This window comes from Catharus ustulatus, chromosome 26 (genome assembly GCF_009819885.2).
Source record: "Catharus ustulatus isolate bCatUst1 chromosome 26, bCatUst1.pri.v2, whole genome shotgun sequence".
Classification (NCBI taxonomy): Eukaryota; Metazoa; Chordata; class Aves; order Passeriformes; family Turdidae; genus Catharus; species Catharus ustulatus.
Window position 1 is genome coordinate 6,812,060 of NC_046246.1, and position 23,819 is coordinate 6,835,878.

Genomic DNA, 23,819 nt, shown 5'->3' on the forward strand with positions numbered 1-23,819 from the left:
GGGGTTTGAGCTGCAGGTGGAGCTGGGTTTGGGGTTTTGCTGTCCTGGCTTTGCTCTGGCAGTGCCAGGCTCAGGGTTTGCCCCTTTGCCATCAGGTGAAAGGAGGAGTTTGGTGTAAAGTGGGGATGGTTTTGATGTGAGTGGGGGAAGAGGGGGATGTTGGATTAGCACAGCCCAAGGGGTTGAGTGGGAATCCCTGCAGCTCCCTGAGAGTTTCATTGCAGGCAGGAGAGAACTTGGCTTTGCCTTTAGCTGGAGCTCTCTGGGGATCTATTGGATTTGCTGTAATCTGTAATTAGAAGGTGTCATTGCTCCAGGATGGATTCTCAGTGCTGCTGTCCATCCCTGCTCTGCACTGCAGGCTCCAAACCCAGGCAGAGCAGCCCTGGTATCAGAGTGTGCCTGCTCAGATCTCCCTGCCTGCTCTGAGCTTTTTGTCAGCGTTTTGCTGTTACATAAAACCATTTCTGAGGACACAGGCAGTAACCTGAGAAGCTGCTCAGCTTTCTGTTCAAGGTTTTCAGATGAGTCCCAGCTCTTCCAGCACTCAGCCCTGCTGTCTGCTGGCTGTTTGTGACTCCATGTGATCGTGCTAAAGGCAGCCACACAAAATAAACACGATGCTGTTCCATTGCCTTGCTGCAGATCCTGAATTATACAGGTTTATGCAAGTCTGATAAGGGGAAGTACATCCATTATTCCAAGCAGAAATGAGTTATCCCAATGTGTTCAGGCACACTCCTTCCCACAGCACTGACAGTTCTTCTTTTTCCCTCTCTCTCTTGTCATCTGGCAAATTGTATTTTATACAGCAGGGGGAAAGAAATGGCATTGTTGCAAATTAAAAACCCAAACTGGCACAGGGCTACCATGGGCAGCAAGGAGGATAAGGGTGGGAAAGAGCAGGTCCTGCTCTGGAAACTGAGAGGACAAAATCTGCTCCCAGCTGCAGGAAAAGGAAGAGAAGTGGGGAAAAAACAAGTTAGGAATACAATGGGGAAAGAAATATTAAATTACACTCACCCCCTGCCCTCCTTTTGTGTTTTCCCAACCCAAACTGGAAATTTCTTTGATATTTTATAGTGGAATATTTGAAGGAGGATTGAAGGAAGGAGGGCAAAAGCCACAGAAGTGGTTATCTTGTGAAGATAATGGCTTTGTGTAATGTTCCTTGGAAGTGCTGCAAGGGGCTGATTGGTTGGTAAATTTAGATTTCATCTTTTAGGCATTTACTAATTATCCCAGTCTAGATGGATAAAACTAATCAAAGAGCTGTTTGGGAATGCTCTGCACTTGGAAATCTTCCCTGTTAACAAAAGGAGGGCAAGTGATGTGGGGGGAGCTTTTTATTCTTCCCTCTCATCTCTCTGCTTCTTGCCAGTCCATAAACCCAGAGATCTGGAGTGGTTGAGTTATTAAATGTGCTTGGAGGTTTGCACATCTCTTCAAAGTGGAAACACTTCCTTGGTTAAGTTTTTATCTCATTATTTCCTCATTACCTGGATCACAGCATCCTCTAAATGCTTTTTGTTCTGCTGCTGGCCCTGAAGTGAGAGCAGCTCCTTTTTGGGTTTGGCTGGAGCAGAGATGAGGATGTGGATGGTGGAAGTGCAGGTTGTCAGAGCTCACTTTTGTCATTTCTGGTTGATTTTTGTACCATGGGCAGCTGAAACTCTCCAAAGTAACAAGTGACTCACAGGTGAAAGGAAGGAAAGAGCAAGCTGACAAATGAAGTTATAAATTCAGAAATCTCTGCTGTAAATCAGTGCAGACCCAGAGTGCTTGGAACACCAGGGCCAAATAGATAATTGTCTATTAGGTGGCAGATGGCTCAGTGGTGAGAACAAAATCTGAAATTATGGATCTATTTCCATAATTTTCGTGGCTCTGCTGCCATTTTTCAAATGCAAAACGGCCCAGAGTTAACACTGATGGATTGTGACGTGTCAGGGCTGGGAGGACATGAAAAATTCACTCCTAATCCTGGTGGCTGATCAGAAATGGGGCTGGAGCACCTCAGGTCTCACCTCCCCTCCCTGCAGCTGCACTTTGGGATTTGTGCAGCCCCTCCTGCATCCCTCAGAGCTGTGGGAGCTCAGCTGCTGAATTTGGGCTGGGAGCAGCTGCAGGGAGCCTGAACAGGCACAGAGGTGCAGATGATTTTTTTGGCTCCTCAGCTTTTCCAGCTGCTGCTTTTTTGGAGCAGTGAGTGCAGAGAGGAAAGCTCTGGAGATGAAAATCTGCCACGTTGTGAGTGCTGCAGGGTTTGAGCTTCACCCTGAGGGAGAATTTCCAGCCCCATCCACCCCCTGCCTCCTGAAAATCTGCTCACAGGCACAGTTTGGGACAGAAATCTTATTTTTTGGGGGGGGAATTTCTTGCAAAATGCAGCTGGGATGGCTGAGCAGGCAGGTGGGGGATGCACATCTGAGGAATGGGTCCCTCCCTGTGTGAGGAGACAGAAAAAGGAGATTTTCCCTGCAGGAGATGGGGCTGGAGGCACAGCCTGGGTGTTTCAGGGTGCCAGGAGCTGTGCCAGCCTGGGGTTAAAGTGCAGGGGTTAAAAATGCTGAGGGAAGGAAAGAACTGAAAAATTTCACACTCAGCTTGAAATGAGGCTGACTCAGAACAACAGCTCTGGGGTTTTTAGGGAACAGGATCATTTCCACATCCTCTGAGTGTCCAGGAGGGTGGGCCCTCCTTCCTGAGCCCTGGCTGAGAGAGGAAGCAGCCCAGGAGGTGCCTGGATGTTTCCTCCTGCTGCAGAGCCCTGCAGGCTCTGACACACAAAAACCTTTCCTCTGCATTGCCCAGAGCTCCCAGAGATTCACCCTGTTGTGTTTGTGAAGGATGAGAACTTCCCATTTAGAAAAAAACCCAAAAAACAAAAACCAAAACAACAAAAAATAGAGATCTGGCAAAAATAAAGTGAGCACTCAGAGTCACATGCCTGGGACTGTCTGAGTGCATTTTGGGGAGGTTTCTTCCCCCTCCCTGGGTCATTATTTGGTTTCCTCAGCAGAGCTCTCCACTGACTAATTCATCCCACACTGAGTTTTTAAACCCCCAAAATTGGTTTTGTTTGTTTGTCCAGCATTCCATCTCCTGGTGGTGTTGGAGCCTGAGTGTTATTAATCAGCTCAGCAAATGTTTATCCTCCTCCACATGAACAGCTCCAGGAAACTTTACTTTGGAAGCTTGGTGTTTAAAGAGGAGGGGGGATCTGGGGATGTGGCTTTTTGCTAATTAAGGAGGACACTGCCAGGGGCTTGTGATGTTGGGTTTGTGAAACACACAGCTGGAGGGAAGAGCAGGAGCTGAGATGACAGGAGGAGCTGCAGACCAAAGCAACCTGCAGCCTGTGATCCTGAAATAGAGCAGCAAATGCTGCTGCAGACAGAGCCAGCAGCGCTCTGAGGAGCAAGGAGCTGGTTTAAACTGTCAATTTTCCCTCAAAAGCCTGGTCTGAGGGAAGCATTTCCTCTTATCTTTGGTGGAGAACACGGGTGATTCTCTGAAGCCCCTTCTTCCCCTTTGTTATCTTTTATTTTCCCCAGGGATTGAATCAAAGGAAGTTCAGGTCAGTGTGGTGGGGGGTGAGAAAAGCAGCTTTATTTCATGCACTCCTTGGAAGCTGACAATCTCTCCCAGATGAAGAAAGGACACTTGGAGGTTTAATTTTTCCTCCCAGCTGGAGCCAGAGCAGCAGCAGGACAGGAAAGCTGTGCTGGGATCTGTGTGTGTGTTGGAACCTGCACAAGCTCTGCCCCACAGCCCCCAGGGCAAGGTCAGGGTGCTGGGACGGGCAGGAAGGTTCAAACATCCCAGAAGGAATTGTTGGAGTTGGAAGGGCTTGCTCAGAAACCACCAGCCCATGTGCAGGGCTCTGGGAAGAGAGCACTGTGGGGTTTTGATAGAGGATAACAGAATAGCATGGATTTGGGTTTTGTGAGTGTATTCTGGCAATTAACAGAATGAAAACTCTCAGTTCAGTTTCTCCTGTACTGGGGACAGCTCAGCCTGGCCTCACATTCTCAGCTCAGCCTGGCCTCACATTCTCAGCTCAGCCTGGCCCCACATTCTCAGCTCAGCCTGGCCCCACATTCTCAGCTCAGCCTGGCCTCACATTCTCAGCTCAGCCTGGCCTCACATTCTCAGCTCAGCCTGGCCTCACATTCTCAGCTCACTTTAACAACCATTCTGCCTGCAGCCCCCTCCTCAGTTAATGACAATTCCCATTCCAGCATTACCAGCCCATGGGTTCAGCAGTGAGGGGGAGGCTCCCATGGCTCCCCAGAGCTCAGGTTTGGGAATCCTCCCTGCTGCTGACTGAGTGCATCCCCTTTTCCCTGCAGATGATGAAGTTTGCCTGGGATAACTACAGGCAGTACGCCCTGGGCAAGAACGAGCTGCGGCCGCTGAGCAGGAACGGCCACATCGGGAACATGTTCGGTGAGTGGGGACACTGCTGGGGCTGGCTGGGGTCACTGCTGGGACTGCCCTCTGGGGCTCAGTGGGGTCATTGCCTGAGATCCCCCTCTCCTGGGAATGAGTGGGGTCACTCCTGGGATCTCCTTCTGAGGCTGGATGGGGTCACTCCTAGGACTGCCTTGTCCTGGGGTTCATTGGGGTCATTCCTGGGACTGCCTTGTCCTAGGGCTGGGTGGGGTCATTGCCTGGAATCTTCTCCTGGGGCTGGATGGGGTCATTCCCTGGGACTGCCTTGTCCTGGCATTCAGTGGGGTCACTCCTGGGATCCCCTTCTGGGGATGAGTGGGGTCATTGCCTGGGACTGCCTTGTCCTGGGTTCAGTAGGGTCATTCTCTGAGTTTCCTCTTCTGGGGCTCAGTGGGGTCACTCCTGGGACTGCCTTGTCCTGGGGATGGGTGGGGTCATTCCCTGGGATCTTCTCTTGGGGCTCAGTGGGGTCATTCCCTGGGATCCCCTTCTGGGGCTCAGTGGGGTCATTCCCTGCACCTCCCTCTTCCTGGGCTTCTGCAGGTCAGAGCCAGGGCAGCTCCTGTCTCTGCAGGGCAGGGAGGTGTCTGTCACAGCTTTGCTTTGTCCCTCTGGCTCTTGGGGAGAAGCAAAGCTTGGACCCCAGGTGCTGTGCCAGGGTTGGGACCCTCATCCTTGAGCTCCAGCCTGGGGAGAAGCACAGCTTTGAATCCATGTGCTGTGCCAGGGCTGGATCCTCATCCCTGAGCCCCTGTGTCACCCCTGTCACCCAGCCTGGGGAGAAGCACAGCTTTGAATCCATGTGCTGTGCTGTGCCAGGGCTAGATCCTCACCCCTGAGCCCCTGTGCCACCCCTGAGCCCCTGTGCCACCCCTGTGAGCACAGCCAGCCCCAGACGTGCTGGGGAGCAGGGCTGAAGTCAAAGTGTCTTTATTAAAACATGAAGGCAGCCCAGAGCTGGCAGTGCTGCTGTTTGTCTGGGCTTGTAGGCTGCAGGACCCGACCAAATGGAGCATTTTCTCTCTCTTTTCTCCACTGTTGAGCAAGATGTGAATTCCATGAAATATTGAGTGAATCAATATTAAAAGCTCTTTATGCTGGGTGCTAACTGGCTTGTATAATTTTACTCTTTAGCAGATTGCCTTTTTTATGTCAGCCACTCTCAGTGCTATTCCCCTGCTCGTTCTGCTGGGATGCTTGTTGTGGTTTTGGGGCATTTGTTGCCTTCTGGGTTTATAAATTGTGTTTTTTGCTGCTCTGCACTGCCAGCATTTCCCTGTCTGTGCCGTGGGGAGCCCAGCACACCCTGCCTCAGCAGATTTCCCATCCCATCCTGGGGAATTCCTGCTGTGCAGGGGGCTCTGAGGGCAGGGATCACTCCTGGAGCTCCTCACCCACACCAGGGCAGGGCTCCTCAGAGGGCAGATCAACCCTGAGCTGATTTCCTCCGTGCAGGGCTGGCCCTGAGGCTTTGGAGAGCTCTCCCACCCTGATTGGCACCCTGGAGGTGTCCAGGTCCTTCTGCACATCAGCTCCAGGCCCTGGGGGGAGCTCCCAGCTCTGTGCAGAGCTGCTCTCTGTGGATCCCAACCTGTGCAGAGCTGCTCTGTGTGGATCCCAACTCTAATCCTGTCCAGCTCTGGGAGCTCCCAGCTCTGTGTGGATCCCAGCTCTAATCCTGCCCAGCTTTGGGAGCTCCCAACCTGTGCAGAGCTGCTCTCTGTGGATCCCAGCCCAAATCCTTCCCAGCTCTGGGAGCTCCAGCCTGTGCAGATCCTGCCCTGTGTGGATCCCAGCTCTGTGTGGATCCCAGCTCTGTGCAGATCTGGTCTGTGTGGATCCCAGCTCTGTGTGGATCCTCCTCTGTGTGGATTCCAGCTCTTTTTGGATCCCAGCTCTGGGAGCTCCAGCCTGTGCAGATCTGCCCCATGTGGATCCCAGCTCTAATCCTGTCCAGCTCTGGAAGCTCCCAGCTCTCTGTGGATCCCAGCTCTGTGTGGATCTGCTCTCTGTGGATCCCAGCTCTCTGTGGATCTCCCCCTGTCCATCTCTGCTCTCTGTGGATCCCAGCCCCAATCCTGCCCAGCTCTGTGCAGATCCCAGCTCTCTGTGGATCTCAGCTCTGTGCAGCTCTGCTCTCTGTGGATCCCAGTCTGTGCTGATCTCCTCTCTGTGGATCCCAGTCTGTGCTGATCTGCTCTCTGTGGATCCCAGCCTGTGCTGATCTCCTCTCTGTGGATCCCAGCCCCAGTCCTGCCCAGCTCTGGGGGCTGAGCTGTGAGGAGCTGTGAGGGTGGAAATGGCATCAGGTGTCTGTGCAGAAGGGAAGGTTTGGGGTGACCTAGCTGTGACCTTGCAGGAGCTGGAGGGAGGGCAGGGAAGGGGGAGAGAGCATTCCCAGGGGTGTGGAGTGACCATTCCCAAGGGTGTGGAGTGACCATTCCCAAGGGTGTGGAGTGACCATTCCCAAGGGTGAGGAGAGAGCATTCCCAGGGGTGTGGAGTGACCATTCCCAGGGGTGTGGAGAGAGCATTTCCAGGGGTGTGGAGTGACCATTCCTAGGGGTGTGGAGTGACCATTCCCAAGGGTGTGGAGTGACCATTCCCAAGGGTGTGGAGTGACCATTCCCAGGGGTGTGGAGTGACCATTCCCAAGGGTGTGGAGAGAGCATTTCCAGGGGTGTGGAGTGCCAGGAGTGCCAGAGGGCAGGGCTGGCTGGGTTCTGGGGACATTGCTGTGCTGAGGCCACATCTGGCTCACAGCTGGTTCTGGGGACATTGCTGTGCTGAGAACACATCTGGCTCACAGCTGGGCTGCACAGGGAGCCCCATAGCCCAGGGAGGGAGGCTTGGGATTGTCACAGGCTGGCTGTGAGCAGCCCTGCCCCTGGGCAGCCCCTCTGTGCCAGCAGCACCGATTTGTGTGAATTTGGCCTTTGCTTTGCTCTTTATGTGACAATTTGCACGGAGTTCAGCAGCAAGCTGAGGCAGTTTGCAGCTCTTCCACTCTGGCAAGCTTGTCAAAATTCCTCAAGGAGCGTGCCAGTAAACAGACAAAAATATTGAAAGCTTTAAAATGCATTTATCACGCTAAAACAATTGACAGCTCTTGTGCTTGTTTGTAGTGTGCCTGTGAGCACTCTCAGGGAAGATGCTTTGGAGCACCAGGATTTGCAGAGAATTGCAGAAAAGCTGCTCCGTGCCACATCTCAGCCTTTTTAAGAGGCTTTTCCTCCTCCTGGCTGCCTGGGAGGCAGAGCAGCACCAGGAAATCCCTTCCTGCAGCCCCCTGGCCCTTCAGGGACTTTGGGAAAGGAGCACAGGGAGGGGAGGAACCTCCTTGGGGTTATTTCTGAGAGTTCTGTGTGCAGGATCTGGATCCAATACTCAAATATTGAAGCAGAACTCTGAATTGATGCCAGGACTGAGCATCCCTCCCCATTTTCCAGGAAAACCTGGATCCCCAGCCCTGCTGATCTCTCAGAAATCCAACTTTGCCACTTCCCAGGTGTTTCCCAGCCTGCTGAAAAAATGTCACTGGAACAGAGTGGGATCATCTTAGAGCTGTGTTAGCAAGGGAGGAAGTCAGAAAGGAGAGCTGGGGGAGAAGCTGGGGTCTGAGTCCAGCCTAGGGGGTGTGAGCTCAGCCTAGGGGGATGTGAGCCCAGCCTAGGGGTTGTGAGCTCAGCCTGGGGGATCTGAGCCCAGCCTGGGAGGTCTGAGCTCAGCCTAGGAAGTGTGAGCTCAGCCTAGGGGGGTGTGAGTCCAGCCTAGGGGGGTGTGAGTCCAGCCTAGGGGGGTGTGAGTCCAGCCTAGGGGGTGTGAGCCCAGCCTGAGGGATCTGAGCCCAGCCTGGCGGATCTGAGAGCTCAGCCTGGGGGATCTGAGTCCAGCCTAGAGGGTCTAAGTCCAGCCCAGCCCAGGCTGGGGGATCTGAGAGCTCAGCCTGGGGGATCTGGGAGTCCAGCCTAGGGGGATCTGAGAGCTCAGCCTGGGGGATCTGAGCCCAGCCCAGCCCACTCTGGGGGATCTGAGAGCTCAGCCTGGGGGATCTGAGCCCAGCCCAGCTCAGCCTGGGGCATCTGAGAGCTCAGCCTAGAGGGTCTGAGTCCAGCCCAGCCCAGCCTGGGGGATCTGAGCCCAGCCCAGCCCAGCCCAGCCTGGGGGATCTGAGAGCTAAGCCTAGTGGGGTCTGAGCCCAGCCTGAGGGATGTGAGCTCAGCCCAGTCCAGCCTGGGGGATCTGAGAGCTCAGCCTGGGGGATCTGAGAGTCCAGCCCAGCCCAGCCTGGGGGATCTGAGCCCAGCCCAGCCCAGCCTGGGGGATCTGAGCCCAGCCCAGCCCAGCCCAGCCTAGGGGATCTGAGCTCAGCCCAGCCCAGCCCAGCCTGGGGGATCTGAGCCCAGCCCAGCCCAGCCTGGGGGATCTGAGCCCAGCCTAGAGGATCTGATCCCAGCCTGGGGGCTCTGCACTGCTCAGCTTGGCCTTGGCTGGGCCTGTCCTGAGCCCTGACCTCGTTATCTCCACACCCCCATCAATCATCCATCCCAGCTTCCTCAGCAGCTTCCTGAACTTCCCACTGACCCCAGGCTGGGCTGGAGCTGAACGAGGCCCAGAGGAGCAGAGAGTGAGGGGGGATCTGCCAGAAGTGCTGGGCACAGCAAAACGGGGGGGAGGAAACAAAACAAGGAGTGGGAAAGCAGAAAAACAACCAAGGGGGCAGGGAAAGGGGAAAGGGAGAAAAGGGGGAAAGGGGAAAGGGAGAAAAGGGAAAGGGAGAAAAGGGAAAGGGAGAAAAGGGAAAGGGAGAAAAGGGAGAAAAGGGAAAGGGAGAAAATGGAGAAAGGGGAAAGGGAGAAAAGGGAGAAAAGGGAAAGGGAGAAAATGGAGAAAGGGGAAAGGGAGAAAAGGGAGAAAAGGGAGGAAAGGGAGAAAAGGGAAAGGGAGAAAAAAGAGAGAAAAGGGAAAGAGAAAAGGGAGAAAAGGGAAAGGGGAAAGGGAGAAAAGGAAAAGGGAAAAGGGAGAAAAGGAAAAGGGAAAAGGGAGGAAAGGGAGAAAAGGGAAAGGGAAAAGGGAGAAAAGGAGAAGGGAAAAGGGAGAAAAGGAAAAGGGAAAAGGGAGAAAAGGGAGAAAAGGGAAAGGGAGAAAAAAGAGAGAAAAGGGAAAGGAAAAGGGAGAAAAGGGGAAAGGGAGAAAAGGGAGCAGGGAAAGGGAGAAAAGGGCTCTGTGAGGGTCTGGGGGGCACTGGGAGGGTCTGTGGGGGCTCTGTGGCTGCTGAGAGGAGCAGGCAGAGCTGAGGAGGAAGCCACACGTGAGAGCACACTCAGAACAATCATTCTGCAGATATTTTTTATTTTTATCCAATTTTTTTTCAAGCTCTGGGTGTATTTTAAAACAGAGCCAGCTGCCTGTAAGGATTTTCCTTCTTTTCCTTTGATATTTTCTTTAAGCAGCCCATTATGGATGGTGGCTGGGCCCCATTGTGGACACTAATTGTGCAGAAATAATTGTGTGATGTGCAGGGAGAGTGAGCGTGGGATGAGCTGGGAGGGGATGGGGAAAAGAACAGGGAATGGGAACGGGGAATGGGGATGGGAACAGGGAATGGGAATGGGAACAGGGAACAGGGAATGGGAACAGGGAATGGGATGGGAATGGGGAATGGGAACAGGGAATGGGGATGGGATGGGATGGGATGGGATGGGATGGGATGGGATGGGATGGGGATGGGGAACAGGAAATGGGAATGGGGATGGGAGTGGGATGGGAATAGGATGGGATCCATGGAATGGGATAGAATGGGATTGATGGGATTTTGGGATGGGATTTATGGGTTGGCATGGCGTGGAGGGCATGGCATGGGTTTTATGGTTTGGGATGATATGGCATGGGATTGAATTTATGAGTTGGGATGGCATGGATGGCATGGGATTGATGGGGTGGGATATGTGGGATTGATGGGATTTGTGGGATTGATGGGATAGGATTGATGGGATGGGATTTGTGGTTTGGGATGGGATTTGTGGGATTGATGGGATGAGATGGGATTTGTAGGTTGGAATGGGATGGATAGGATGGGAGATGTGGGATGGGATCTATGGTTTGGGATGGGATTTGTGGGATTGATGGGATGGGTTCTATGATTTGGGACAGGATTTGTGGGATTGATGGGATGGGATTGGTGGGATGGGATCTGTGGTTTGGGATGGGATTTGTGGGATTGATGGGATGGGACTGATGGGATGTGAGGTCCCTTCCCACCCAAAGCACCCCTGGGGGGGTCAGTGCCAGCCTGGGGCTCCTCCCTGCCCTGGAGGTGACTTTGGGACTGCTCAGAGCTCTCCTGCAGAGCCTTTGGGAGATTTTTGCCCCCTCTGGCTCCAGCTTTGTTCCAGGAGGAGTTTGCAGACACAGCTCCCCCTGCACTGCCAGGAGCTACATAAAAAACCAGAGCAGGTCAAGAATATTTTAAAAATGCACTTTTAGCTGTGCCTTTTAGTGTTGAAAATACCTTGAGACTCGTGGGTTTCTTTATCCCTCCCTGGTTTTATTTCCCTTGTTTATTCAGAGGAGATGGAAACTCTACAGCAAAAACAAAACCAAAAAAAAACCAATTATGGTTTTAATTCACTTGGTTTCCACTCCTGGAAGTCCTGAAGAGATGGAGCAGGTTCCAGGCTGGCTTTGCTGTGTTGGATTTCACATTTAGCCTTGGCTGCTCTATCACATCATTGTGGATCCCATTGGAAATTCATCTGGATCAGTGCTGGGTTCTGACATTTCCCCTCCACCTCCAGGAGATCACAACCAAATGGGTCCTGCTCCACAATTGCTTCCTCTCTCATTTCTCCTGCTGCTTGTTTCTGCTTTTTTTCTCCTCTCTGGTGCCTTTTTGGGGAAGAGCAGTCCCTTGTCTCACTCCATCAGTGGCTTTCACTTCCTCCCCCAGGACAGCAGCTCTCAGCTCTGTCACTGCTGCAGGGCTGCATTTGTCACTCCAGGACCTTTCTGCTTTCACCAAGTGTTTCCTTTCAGCCTCCCAGGATTGTTCCTGTCTCTGGAGAGGATTTTTGGGAAGTTCAAGGAAATCCCTCAGCCTTTGCTTGAGGCATCAGTGTGAAACTCAGGCAGGGTTTTATTTTTTTGGACTGACTAAAATTGTTCATCCTTCTTCTGATGTTTTATTCCCAACACACTTTATATGCAGCTCCAAAAGGGGGGAAAAAAACATTCAGTGCAGGAAAATGGGAAAGTTCTGAATGCAGAATTGTTTCCTTCTAATTTCAATGTACACAGAGCTCAGCTCTCAGGTACAACCCAGGGTTTACACCTGAATTATTCCTGATTCTCTCCACAGTGCTCTCATCTGACACAGGATTGCACTGGGGGAGGGAAAACACAAAATGAGCCTTGGCTGCTCTGGTTCCTCTCCTTCTCCAGGCTCTGATGTGCCAGGAGCAGGGGGAATTCAGGAAGAGAGGGAATTCAAGAGCTGAGGGAGTTCAGGAGCAGAGGGAATTCAGGAGCAGGGGAATTCAGGAGCAGGGGAATTCAGGAACAGAGGAATTGAGGGGTAGAGGGAATTCAGGAATTGAGGAGCAGAGGGAATTGAGGAGCAGAGGGAATTCAGGAATTCAGGAGCACAGGAATTCAGGAATTGAGGAGCAGAGGAATTCAGGAGCAGGGGAATTCAGGAATTCAGGAGCAGAGGAATTCAGGAATTCAGGAGCAGAGGAATTCAGGAATTCAGGAGCAGAGGAATTCAGGAATTCAGGAGCAGAGGAATTCAGGAATTCAGGAGCAGGGGAATTCAGGAATTCAGGAGCAGAGGAATTCAGGAATTCAGGAGCAGAGGAATTCAGGAATTCAGGAGCAGAGGAATTCAGGAATTCAGGAGCAGAGGGAATTCAGGAGCAGAGGGAATTCAGGAATTCAGGAGCACAGGAATTCAGGAATTGAGGAGCAGAGGAATTCAGGAGCAGGGGAATTCAGGAGCAGAGGAATTCAGGAGCAGGGGAATTCAGGAATTGAGGAGCAGAGGAATTCAGGAGCAGGGGAATTCAGGAATTCAGGAGCAGAGGAATTCAGGAATTCAGGAGCAGAGGAATTCAGGAGCAGAGGGAATTCAGGAATTCAGGAGCAGAGGGAATTCAGGAATTGAGGAATTCAGGATCAAGGTTTGCCCGTGCAGAACTGCAGATCTTTCATGGACTTCTCCTCCAGGCAGCTGCAAGTGGAAGTTGCCTTCAGGCATTAAAATCAACACCTTTTGCCTGGGCTGGAACATTCCTCCTCTCTTGGCAGGCTCCATCCTGGTTGCTGTGGGAACCAGCATTTTTAATTCCTGATTTTTGTGTGTACATCCCAACTGGTGGCTGTGATGTTCTGTCACTGAGGTGGCTCTGGGGAGGTTTGCAGGGGGATGGAACCATCAGGGGTTCATGGAGCTCTGTCCCTTGGGATCACCCTGCCCAGGGTTTTATGGAGCTCTTCCTTCCCTTGGGATCACCCTGCTCAGGGGATGGAGCCATCAAGGGTTTTATGGAGCTCTTCCTTCCCTTAGGATCATCCTGCTCAGGGTTTTATGGAGCTCTTCCTTCCCTTGGGATCACCCTGCTCAGGGGATGGAGCCATCAGGATTTTATGGAGCTCTTCCTCCCCTTGGGATCACCCTGCTGCCTCTCCAGGATTTTTTTTTTTTTTTTGGAGAGCTGCAATTCCCACCCAGCTCAGGGAGCAGCAAAACACAAAAGCAGCACTGAGGGGTCTGTAAATGCTTCCTTCCCAAGGCTGGAAAGTGCTGGCAGACAATTCTGCCTCAGTGCTTTCAGCTTTAGAGCTTGTCCTGGTGCCTGACCCTGAGTGTGCTCTGAGCTCAGCCCTGGCCTCTCCCTGGGGATGTGCTGAGTGCTTTTATCCTCTGCAGCAGCTCCAAACCCTGCCCAGGCTGGGCAGCCCCAGACCCACCCAGCTTGGATTGCAGCTCACACTGCTCCTGCTGAGCCCTGCCTTCCCTGCCTCTCCAAACCTGCTGCAAGGAGACTCTGCCTTTCCTTAGTGCTCCTCCTGGGCTGGGCTTTGCTCCTCTCCCCAGCCTTGGTCTGAGCTGGGAATTGTTGGTTTGAGCTGGGAATTGTTGGTCTGAGCTGGGAATTATTGATTTGAGCTGGGAATTGTTGGTCTGAGCTGGGAATTATTGATTTGAGCTGGGAATTGTTGGTCTGAGCTGGGAATGCTTGGTTTAAGCTGGGAACTCTTGGTTTGAGCTGGGAATGCTTGGTCTAAACTGGGAACTCTTGGTTTGAGTTAGGAAAGCTTGGTCTGAGCTGGGAATTATTGATTTGAGCTGCAAACCCTTTGTTTGAGTTGCAGATTCTTTATTTGAGCTGGGAATCCTTGGTCTGAGCTGGGAATCCTTGGTCTGAGCTGGGAGTTGTTGGTCTGAGCTGGGAATCCTTGCTCTGAGCTGGGAATTGCTCTGAGCTGCAGTCCCAGCCTGCCTGTTCTGTCCCAGCACTGCTCCCTCTCCGTTTTTCCCTCCTCCCTCTCAATCCTTGTGCTTCCCCCAGCCCCGTGGCCTCACTGAGTCTCATCCTGCTCCTTTCTGACTGAACAAACATAAATTGACAGGCAATCAATTATTTAAATTTCAGTAACTATCTCAAGCCCAGTTTCTTTTAACTAAAATCCTAATTTCTTTAAGGTTGGTGTTTCACTGAGCTGCTGCCCTGCCTGTGGCTGTTTTAGAGCAGGGCAATGTGCAGGTAGGATGTGTGGGTTTGTTTTAGTGGCCTGCTGGGACCCCTCACATTAAATGCTGCAGCTCCTCCAGGAGCTCTGTGCAGGAGCATTAAATTGAATATAATCAGATTACCTTTAACCACTCCAAAATTAATTTCAAACCCCCAGAGCAAGGCCCCAGCAGCGGTTTTGCCCCAGCTGTTGGTTGTGCTTCACCCCCTTGAACTGCTCCTGCCTTGCCAAATGGCCCATCCTTGTCAGGATTAATGAATTAATCAATAAATCAGCAGCATCTGAGCCCCAGTGCCCAAAAGCAGGAGCAGAGCTCTTCCCCAGGGGAGCATTTGTACAATTATCACTCCCAGTTTCCTGCTGAGCTGGGGGATCACTAAACGTTGAAAGATGTTGGAGAAACTGGGGAGAAAAGAGGATTAAAGTGGGGAGTGCTGAAATATTTAGGAATCAGCTGGCAATTGGTGCTTCTCATGTGTCTGAAGGAAATTACTGATCTGAGGGGCTGCTGCTGTGACAAGCAATTCATTCCTGTGCTCAACACCTTTCTGCTCTCATTTTTTCCCAGTGCATAATGAGAATATTGCTAAGCTGTTCTTCCAGATCTGCCTCCTGTGCCCAAGCTCTGCCTTTGTGTCTCTCACCCATCCCTGGCTCAGGGCAGAGCTGCCACTGCTGCTCCAGCTTGAGCAATGCCCTGAATTCCCCAGGGGAAATTGATATTTGCAAAACATGAGCGGTTTGTAATCCCAAAAAGAGCCATTTCTCCCCCAGCTGGAACACACTCTGTGTTAAATTGGATCACAGAGCCTTAAAGGCAGCACTTGAGGCTGTGTGGTGCCAGCTCTGCCCATGGCTGGGGCTCAGGGGCACCCCCAGGGCCTGGCACAGCTCCTGAGCTCAGCCCAAACAGCCTGAGCAGAGCTGGGGCTCAGGGGCACCCCCAGAGCCTGGGACACCCCATGAGCTCAGCCCAAACAGCCTGAGCTGTGTCTGAGCAGAGCTGGGGCTCAGGGGCACCCCCAGAGCCTGGGACACCCCCTGAGCTCAGCCCAAACAGCCTGAGCTGTGCCTGAGCAGGGCTGGGGCTCCTTTCCCTCATTCCTGAGCTCTGGGCTGGGCTGGAGGCTGAGCCTTGGCACTGGAGCTCTCCAGGTGTGCTGTGCCCCTTTCCATGATTGACTGATTGATTGATTGGCTCCAGGATGGATTGCTGTGCTGTTTCTGAGCATCCTTTGGGGACTGAGCATCCTGAGCAGCCCCTTGGCCTTCCCTGGGCTGGGGGAAGGGTGATTTTAGCACCTGCAGGGCTCAGGATGAGGTTGGGTGTGAAGCTCAGAGAGGGAGGTGAGCTCAGCATGGTGGGAGTGATGTCCTGTGGCTGCTGAGCTGCCATGGGTGCAGGATTTCCTCTGGAGCTGCCTGCAAATCCCATCCTCTGGAGCTGCCATGGGTGCAGGATTTTTCTGGAGCTGCCATGGGTGCAGGATTTCCTCTGGAATTGCCTGGAAATCCCATCTCCTGGAGCTCCCATGGGTGCAGGATTTCCCCAGGAGCTCCCATGGGTGCAGGATTTCCTCTGGAGCTCCCATGGGTGCAGGATTTCCCCAGGAACTGCCATGGATTTCTCTGGAGCTGCCTTGGGTGCAGGATTTACCCAGGAACTGCCATGGATTTCCCGTGGAGCTGCCATGGGTGCAGGATTTCCCCAGGAATTACCATGGATTTCCCCTGGAGCTCCCATGGGTGCAGGATTTCCCCAGGAATTGCCATGGATTTCCCCTGGAATTGCCTGCAAACCCCCTCTCCAGCCCCAGCTGAGGTTGGAACTGTGAATGCTGAATGTGCCAGGGGTGCTGAAGTGGCAGAGACAGAGCACAGACTGAAATAATTGGGGTTGTGTTTTGGGCTGGTTTTTGGGATGGGAGCCCCAGGGACACAGCTCAGGGTGACCCTTGGACCAACACCTGCAGAGGAAGATTAATGTGAGGAGGGTGGGAGAACAACCTTGGCCATGGAGTGTTTTCTGATGAGCTCCCTGAAGTGTAGGTGCAGTGGTTTATTTGGAAAGCCAAGAAAAATGAGGTTGCTCAAAAGCCAATGGACTTTTTTTGGGTTTTTTTTTTTCCTAACTCTGCAAGAGAATGTGCTGATACAAAAGAAATAGATATTTTCTAATTCTTGGACTTCTTTGTCCTCTCCATCTCTGCTTGTGCTGCCTTGTTGCTCAGATGTAATTTGTTCAGTTTGCTGTAAATAGAGGGAATGTGGTTACTCTGTGAAGCTGAGAGCTGTAACACAGACAAAAAACTCAATCAGTGAGGCAGGGGCAGGGCTGGAGCTCAGCTCGGGGGGTCCTGGGGATCACAGGCAGCTGGAGGGATGGTTGTGGATTGAACTGAGACATTCTCTGAAAAGAAAAGCCATTTCCCTGTTCCATTTGGAATTTCAAACAGGGGAGAGTTCAGGGATGTGCCAAGGGCTGGGGAGGACACAGACACAGCTCAGATGTGGTGCAGAAATTAATTCTTATTTCTCTAATATTCTCTTTCTTTAAACCCTCTTTTTGTGCCCTGAGGAAAATTCCTCCTGGTTTTTTTCTGGCTGGCAGGAGGAGCTGAAGGCCAGAGCAGGCAGGGAGGGAGCTCTGGCCTAAGCCCAGCTCAGGTGTGCTCTAAGCCCAGCTCAGGTGCCCTAAACCCAGCTCAGGTGTGCCCTAAGCCCAGCTCCCAGCTCAGGTGCCCTAAGCCCAGCTCAGGTTCCCTAAGCCCAGCTCAGGTGTGCCCTAAGCCCAGCTCCCAGCTCAGGTGTGCTCTAAGCCCAGCTCAGGTGTGCTCTAAGCCCAGCTCAGGTGTGCCCTAAGCCCAGCTCAGGTGCCCTAAGCCCAGCTCCCAGCTCAGGTGTGCCCTAAGCCCAGCTCCCAGCTCAGGTGCCCTAAGCCCAGCTCAGGTTCCCTAAGCCCAGCTCAGGTGTGCCCTAAGCCCAGCTCCCAGCTCAGGTGTGCTCTAAGCCCAGCTCAGGTGTGCCCTAAGCCCAGCTCAGGTGCCCTAAGCCCAGCTCCCAGCTCAGGTGTGCCCTAAGCCCAGCTCCCAGCTCAGGTGCCCTAAGCCCAGCTCAGCAGCTGCTCCCAGCCCCTCCTTGTGCCTGACCTGGAGCTCTCTGCTCAGGCCTGGCAAATCCTGGCTGCAGGGCAGGCTTTTCAAGGAGCTGCAGTGATTTTCACAGTTTTCTTGGTTGCCAGGATAATCCTGAGCTGTGTGAAACGTCTGGGTGTGGATTTCTCCAGGATTGAACAGTTTGCCACCAGGCAGCTCCAGGCTTCTCACACACCCTGGGATAAATGTCAGGAGTTCAGGCTGCTCTCCAAGCCCTGCCACGGACAGAAAGGACAAAAGGAGCAGGAAAAGCAGCACTTGCAGATGCTCATTTTTCAGATTCCTGCTGGAATTTTTTACTGAACAGGGGAAGGGATCTCTGTTCCCCCCTGTACCCGAGGTGAGGCTGAGCAAGCAGAGCCCCCTGTGCCTCAACCACCTCATGCTTTCACAGCAACTGCCTCCTAATTGTTATTCCAAACAAGATTTCAGCACTAATTTCTGTTTTGACAAATAGGATTTGACATAAGAACAGTGGGAGTCAAGACCTTTCATTTTTGATCTGGGTTTACACTGTGCTGATCTAAATTCCTCCCCCTTCTGCTCTCGCTTCTCACTTGGAATCTCTGGAATTAAAGTCAGCAAAGAGCTGCTTGAACCCCTGTTCTGCAGCATTTCAGCAGCACTCTGTGGGCAGGATTAACTCTGATCCCTTCCTAAGGGGGCTTGGAGCTCCTCTGGGGCTGTGGGACCAGGGGTGGCTGAGGGGAGGTGGGGTGGGTGTGCTGGAAATGTGGATTTGGGTGCTGGAAATGTGGGGTTTGGGTTCTGGAAATGTGGGGTTTGGGTTCTGGAAATGTGGGGTTTGGATGCTGGAAATGTGGGATTTGGGTGCTGGAAATGTGGGGTTTGGGTGTTGGAAATGTGGGATTTGTGAGATTTGGGTTCTGCTCACTGAGGAGCTGGGGGTGGCTGTGCTGGAAATGTGGGATTTGGGTGCTGGAAATGTGGGATTTGTGGGATTTGGGTTCAGCTCACTGAGGAACTTCATGGAGGGTTCTGTGCCAAATCCAGGAGCAGGTCTGGGGCTGAGAGCCTTGGATTAGATCAGATTAGATTAGATTCCCAAATTCTGCTGCAGGGCTGAGGCTTCCCCCACCCCTGGGGCTGATGCAGCTCAGGGCTCTGAACAGGGACTCAGCACCAGGGATTTCTGTGGGAACTGGAACTGGGTGATCTTTGAGGCCCCTTCCACCCTGTGATGATTTTATCTGAGCTGAAGGCTGACAGCAGGGAGAGCTGATGGGAGAGGTGAGGATGCTCCCATCTCCTGCTGGGCAATCCTTGCACCCAAAGTGAGACCCCAAAGTGAGACCCAAAATGAGACCCCAAATGAGCCCAGCTCTGTGTTTGGGGCTGTGCAGCACAGAGGGTGTGCTGGATTCAGGCAGAGCTCCCCTTCCTCAGCAAAGGCTCTTCCAGACTCCACTTGGCTCTGAAGCATCACTCTGGTGCCTTTTCTGGGGCTCTCAAGGGACAGATTTGCAGCTGGGAGCCCTTCAGGTCTCTGAGTGGCTGTGATGCTGCACAGGGGCTATTTTGGGAAGAGGGGAGTGAGGGAAGGCAGGATCTGCATCCCTCCCAGCACAGCTGCTGCTCTGGGCAAAATCAGAGATTTCCTCTTTGGAAAATCAGAGATTTGCTCTTTGGAGAATCAGAGATTTGCTCTGGGCAAAATCAGAGATTTGCTCATTGGAAAAGCAGAGATTTCCTTTTTGGAAAATCAGAGATTTGCTGAGCTCTGGGTGCTGGTGAGGGCTGGGCTTGGGCAGGTACAGGTGAGTCTGGACTGGGACAAGTGGATCCCCTGTGAACACCTCACCCCAGGGTTTTTCATTGGGGGCAGAATTTCTTCCTAGAGCCTGAATCATCTCCCAAAAAAACCCCAAAAACCAAACAAAAAAACCCCAAAAAAACCCAACAAAAAAACCCAACAAAAAAAACACAACAAAAAACCCAACAAACAAATAAAATTAAAACCAGAAAAAAATTAAGAAAAGAAGAAGCAAAGCCAGGCAAATCCCCCTGACAGCCAGCAGTGCCAGCTCCTCTCCAGCCAGCACCTTTCCCCAGCGTTCTGCTGATGAAGTTGATAATGAAGCTGATGTTGATTAGTGCTCCCTGGGCTGCCTGGGAGCAGGGACACAGCAGCCTTGTTGCCCACACTCCTCTCTCCATTCCTCTGCTGCACAAAGGAGCAAACCCAGGGTGGCACAGCTCTCCTGCAGCCCAGGGAGAGAGGAACCTTTGTGTGCCCTGTGACACTCAGCAATGTCCCCAGGCTGAACTGCTCCCTGTTCCTCTGCTGGCTGATCCTGGAGGGTCCTTCCAGGTCCTTCCAGTCCCTGCTGTCCTGTCCCTACTGTCCTGTCCCTGCTGTCCCTGCTGTCCTGTCCCTGGTGTCCCTGCTGTCCTGTCCCTGCTGTCCTGTCCCTGCTGTCCCATCCCTGCTGTCCCTGCTGTCCTGTCCCTGCTATCCCCAGGCAGGCTGGGGCAGCACCAGGAGGGGTTTTTGTGGTTCCTTGGGTTCATGAACCCAGCACAGTCTCAGGGTGGGTTCCTGCTGAAGCTGCTCCCAGCTCTGGGCTCTGCCAGGAGCGTTTCTGAGCAGAGTTTGTCCTGAGGGGTCCTTGGTTCCTGCTTTAAAACTCCCTCAGGGCCAGAACAGCCAGCAGTTCTGAGCTGAGGGAGTGTCCAGAGTCAGGAGGGACAGAGAGGGGCTGGGGTGGGTTGGGTTGGTTGGGTTTGATTTAGTTTGGGTTGGTTGGGTTTGGGTTGGGTTGGTTGGGTTGGTTTGAGTTGGTTTTGGTTTGGTTGTATTGGTTTGGTTGGGTTTGGTTTGGTTGGGTTTGGTTTGGGTTTGGTTTGGTTTGGGTTAGGTTGGCTTGGTTTGAGTTGGTTTTGATTTGGTTGGTTGGGTTGGGTTTGGTATGGGTTGGTTTCGTTGGGTTTGGTTGGTTTGGTTTAGTTTGGGTTGATTGGGTTGGGTTGGGTTTGGTTTGGTTTGGGTTAGGTTGGCTTGGTTTGAGTTGGTTTTGGTTTGATTGTATTGGTTTGGGTTGGGTTTGGTTTGGGTTAGGTTGGTTTGGGTTGGTTTGGTTTGGTTTGGTTTGGGTTGATTGGGTTGGGTTGGGTTTGGTTTGGTTTTGGTTAGGATGGGTTGGTTTGAGTTGGTTTTGCTCTCAGATTATCCCAGTGCCAGGCTGTGCCTCACTGCCCTTCCTCCCCTCTCTGGAATCTCCTCCTGCCTCCCTGTCAGGCTGTGAGAGTGAACAACAATCCCATCATCATTAATATTGCAGAGTCCTTAGGGCTGATTGAGGCAGCTCTCCCTGGCTGCTGTTCATGCCCAGTGCTCCTGGCAAACCCTCCAGGCCACTCCAGCCCAGCTGGTTCCAGAGCTGGGCAGTGCCTGTATGACTCCACTTAGCTGATCATTTCCCAGGCCTGCAGCAATAAATGGATTTTTGAGGCTGTTTCTGCCTCCTCTCCCCTGCTTTTGATGCAGACAGCATCCCAAAGCAGAACCTGCACTGAGCAGTGAAGTCCTGTTGGGATTTTATTAAAGCAATGATGTGCTGAAAAGTGTCAAAACTGCAATCTCAGAGCATCAACAAAACAGGGCAGGATCCTTCCCTGGGGGCAGTGGGTGGGTGTGAGCCCTGCTCTGGGCTGCAGGCTGGTGCCCATCACACACAGCCCCTGCTGGCAGCAGGACCAAGGCTCAGGGCTCACAATTCACCTCTGCCCCTCTCCCCATCCTGCTGGGCTTTCCCCTCTGAAGCTGAACTGCAATTGAAGCGTTCACAAAAGTGCCAAAGCCCTCTGAGTGAGCAGAGAGAGGCTCAGGTCGGTTCCTCCTCCCCTCTCAGACCTCCCTGCCCTCCCAAACTCCCCCAGCCCAGCAGAAATAATCCCTGTGCAGAGCAGGGAGTGTCTGTGGGGAGGGAGGGGATGGGGACAGGCTTGGGACAGGGAGCTTGTGCTGCAGGAACAGAACCTGAGCCTCATCCAAGTGTCTGTGCTGGCACAGATCCCCAAAGTCTGCCAGGGCTGGCTGGGAGTGTGGCTCAGCTGAGCAGAGAGGGGTGCAGAGCCAGCCCCAAGTGTGTGCCACACCCCACAGGGTGACAGGGACTAGTTCCAGTCTGGAGCCCTGGGGGAGAGGGACTGGTTCCAGTCTGGAGCTGTGGATCTGGGACTGGTTCCAAACTGGATCTGGGGCTGGTTCCAAACTGGACCCTGGATCTGGGACTGGTTCCAAACTGGAGTCCTGGTGAGAGGGACTGGTTCCAGTCTGGAGCTCTGGATCTGGAGCTGGTTCCAGTCTGGAGCCCTGGATCTGGGACTGGTTCCAAACTGGAGTCCTGGATCTGAGGCTGGTTCCAGTTTGGAGCCCTGGATCTGGAGCCTGTTCCATTTTGGAGCCCTGGGGGAGAGGGACTTGTTCCAGTCTGGAGCTGTGGATCTGGAACTGGTTCAAGTCTGGATCTGGGGCTGGTTCCAGACTGGAGCCCTTGGATGAGAGGGACTGGTTCCAAACTGGAGCCCTGGAGCTGGAACTGATTCCAGACTGGATCCTGGATCTGGAGCCTGTTCCATTCTGGAGCCTGTTCCATTCTGGAGCCTGTTCCATTCTGGAGCCCACCCAGACACCCCCAGCCCTGGAGCTGGAGCTGCTCCTGGTGCAGCCCCCCAGGCTGGCTCAGAGCTCTGCCTCCACCCCTGGGCTGTGTTTTTGCAGGAGGCCTTCGAGGAGCGACTGTGATCGATGCCCTGGACACCCTGTACATCATGGAGCTGCAGGAGGAGTTCCAGGAGGCCAAGCAGTGGGTGGAGCAGAGCTTTGACCTGAACGTGGTGAGTGAGCTGCTGGCAGTGCCTGTGGCACCCAAACTGTCCCATCACAGCCCTGCCTTGAGTTCTGGGGGGATAAAATCCACTCAGCTGATTGTGTTCCCTCTAAGGCCAAAGGGAGCAGTGCAGGAACTCACCCCAGCCCTCTGCTGCTCCCAGAGCAGCTCAGAGTCTGAAATGAGGTTCAGTGTTTCATGGCTTTGTGTTTCATGGGTTTGTGTTTCATGGGGTTGTGTTCTGGTTGTGGAGACAGACACTCATTATTAGACACTCCAAGGAAATGTTCTCATCAAAGAACAAGTTCTGTTTCATCTCAGGTAAATGTCTGTCTGTGATAAGAGGAGATTTCCTTATTTAAATCAGATTGAGGTTGTAAACCCAGCTCTGCTTGTCTGGGCCCTTTGCTGGTGTCCCTGCTGGGACCTGGTGACAGCTCAGCAGCACAGGGGGAGCACAGAGGGAGCCAGGGCTTGGAAGGGGGAGCATCACCTCTAAAAATGGGCTGAGGTGTTTCTGGTGAGGCTGTGGAGCTTTCCTGCCCACCTGGGGCTGTGCTGGGGCTCTGTCCCTGCTCTGTCCCTGTCCCTGCTCTGTCCCTGTCACTGTCCCCTCCTCCTGCTGATGGGATCTCATCAGTGCCACACACAGAGAATGTTCAAACCCAAAGTGCAGCTTAAACTTGTATTTGTTTAATGCCAGTGTGGTCGTTGTGAGGAATGGTTCTCCCAGGGGAACAATGCCTGCAGCTGCCTTTGCAGAGCAGCATCATTTGGGAGGGCACCAGTGGCATTCATGGGTTCATAAAAGGCAGCCCACATCTGATAAATGTGGTGAATGGGCTCAGTCTGTTACTGAATCAATAAACAAGGGACAAAATCAACTGGGAGATAATTTATCTGGATTTCATAAAAGCTTTTAATCTTGGCCTGCAGAATAGATTGATCTGTAAAGACAGGAGGGAATGCTCTGGATTGATCTGTGGAGTCAGGGAGCACAGCACAGGGAGCCAGGGGGGAGATTAATTCAGTATTGCCTTGTACAAGGAGCTCTCCCATCCAGGAGGGCAGGACAGGACTGCAGACCCACAGGCTGTGCTTGAAGCTGCTGTGACCTGTCTGGAGTGGTGCCAGGGGAAGTTCAGGCTGGACTTTGGGCAAAGGTTCTTCCCTCAGAGGGAGCTGGAGCCCCAGGAGCTCCAGGAGGGTTTGGGCAGCACTGCCAGGGGTGCAGGGGGGATTGTTGGGGTGTGTGATCCTGGTGCTGCTGTGAGTCCCTGCCTGCCTCAGGGCTGCCTCAGGGGGTTTCAGAGGGCTGGAGGGGGGCACAGAGCTGCTCTCAGGCTGTGTTTGTGTCTCTGCAGAACGGAGAAGCTTCGCTGTTCGAGGTGAACATCCGCTACATCGGGGGGCTCCTGAGCACCTACTACCTGACTGGAGAGGAGGTGTGTGCCCAGGGCTGTGAGCATCCCTCATCTCCCTGCAACATTAACACTGCATCCCCTCATCCCCCCAGCAACATAACCCTGCTCTGAGCATCCCCTGAGCACCTACTACCTGACTGGAGAGGAGGTGTGTGCCCAGGGCTGTGAGCATCCCTC

At 53.1% G+C, this 23,819-nt stretch overlaps 1 protein-coding gene across 1 annotated transcript in view; it reads left to right on the plus strand.

The window, feature by feature from the left end:
* Positions 1-23,819, plus strand: part of MAN1C1 (mannosidase alpha class 1C member 1) — a 54,959-nt gene that overhangs the window by 14,196 nt on the left and 16,944 nt on the right. Inside the window, exons 2-4 of the mRNA XM_033080589.2 lie at positions 4,356-4,452; positions 22,110-22,225; positions 23,583-23,663. Of these exons, the coding sequence (XP_032936480.1) occupies positions 4,356-4,452; positions 22,110-22,225; positions 23,583-23,663 (294 nt within the window). The remainder of the gene's footprint in view (positions 1-4,355; positions 4,453-22,109; positions 22,226-23,582; positions 23,664-23,819) is intronic.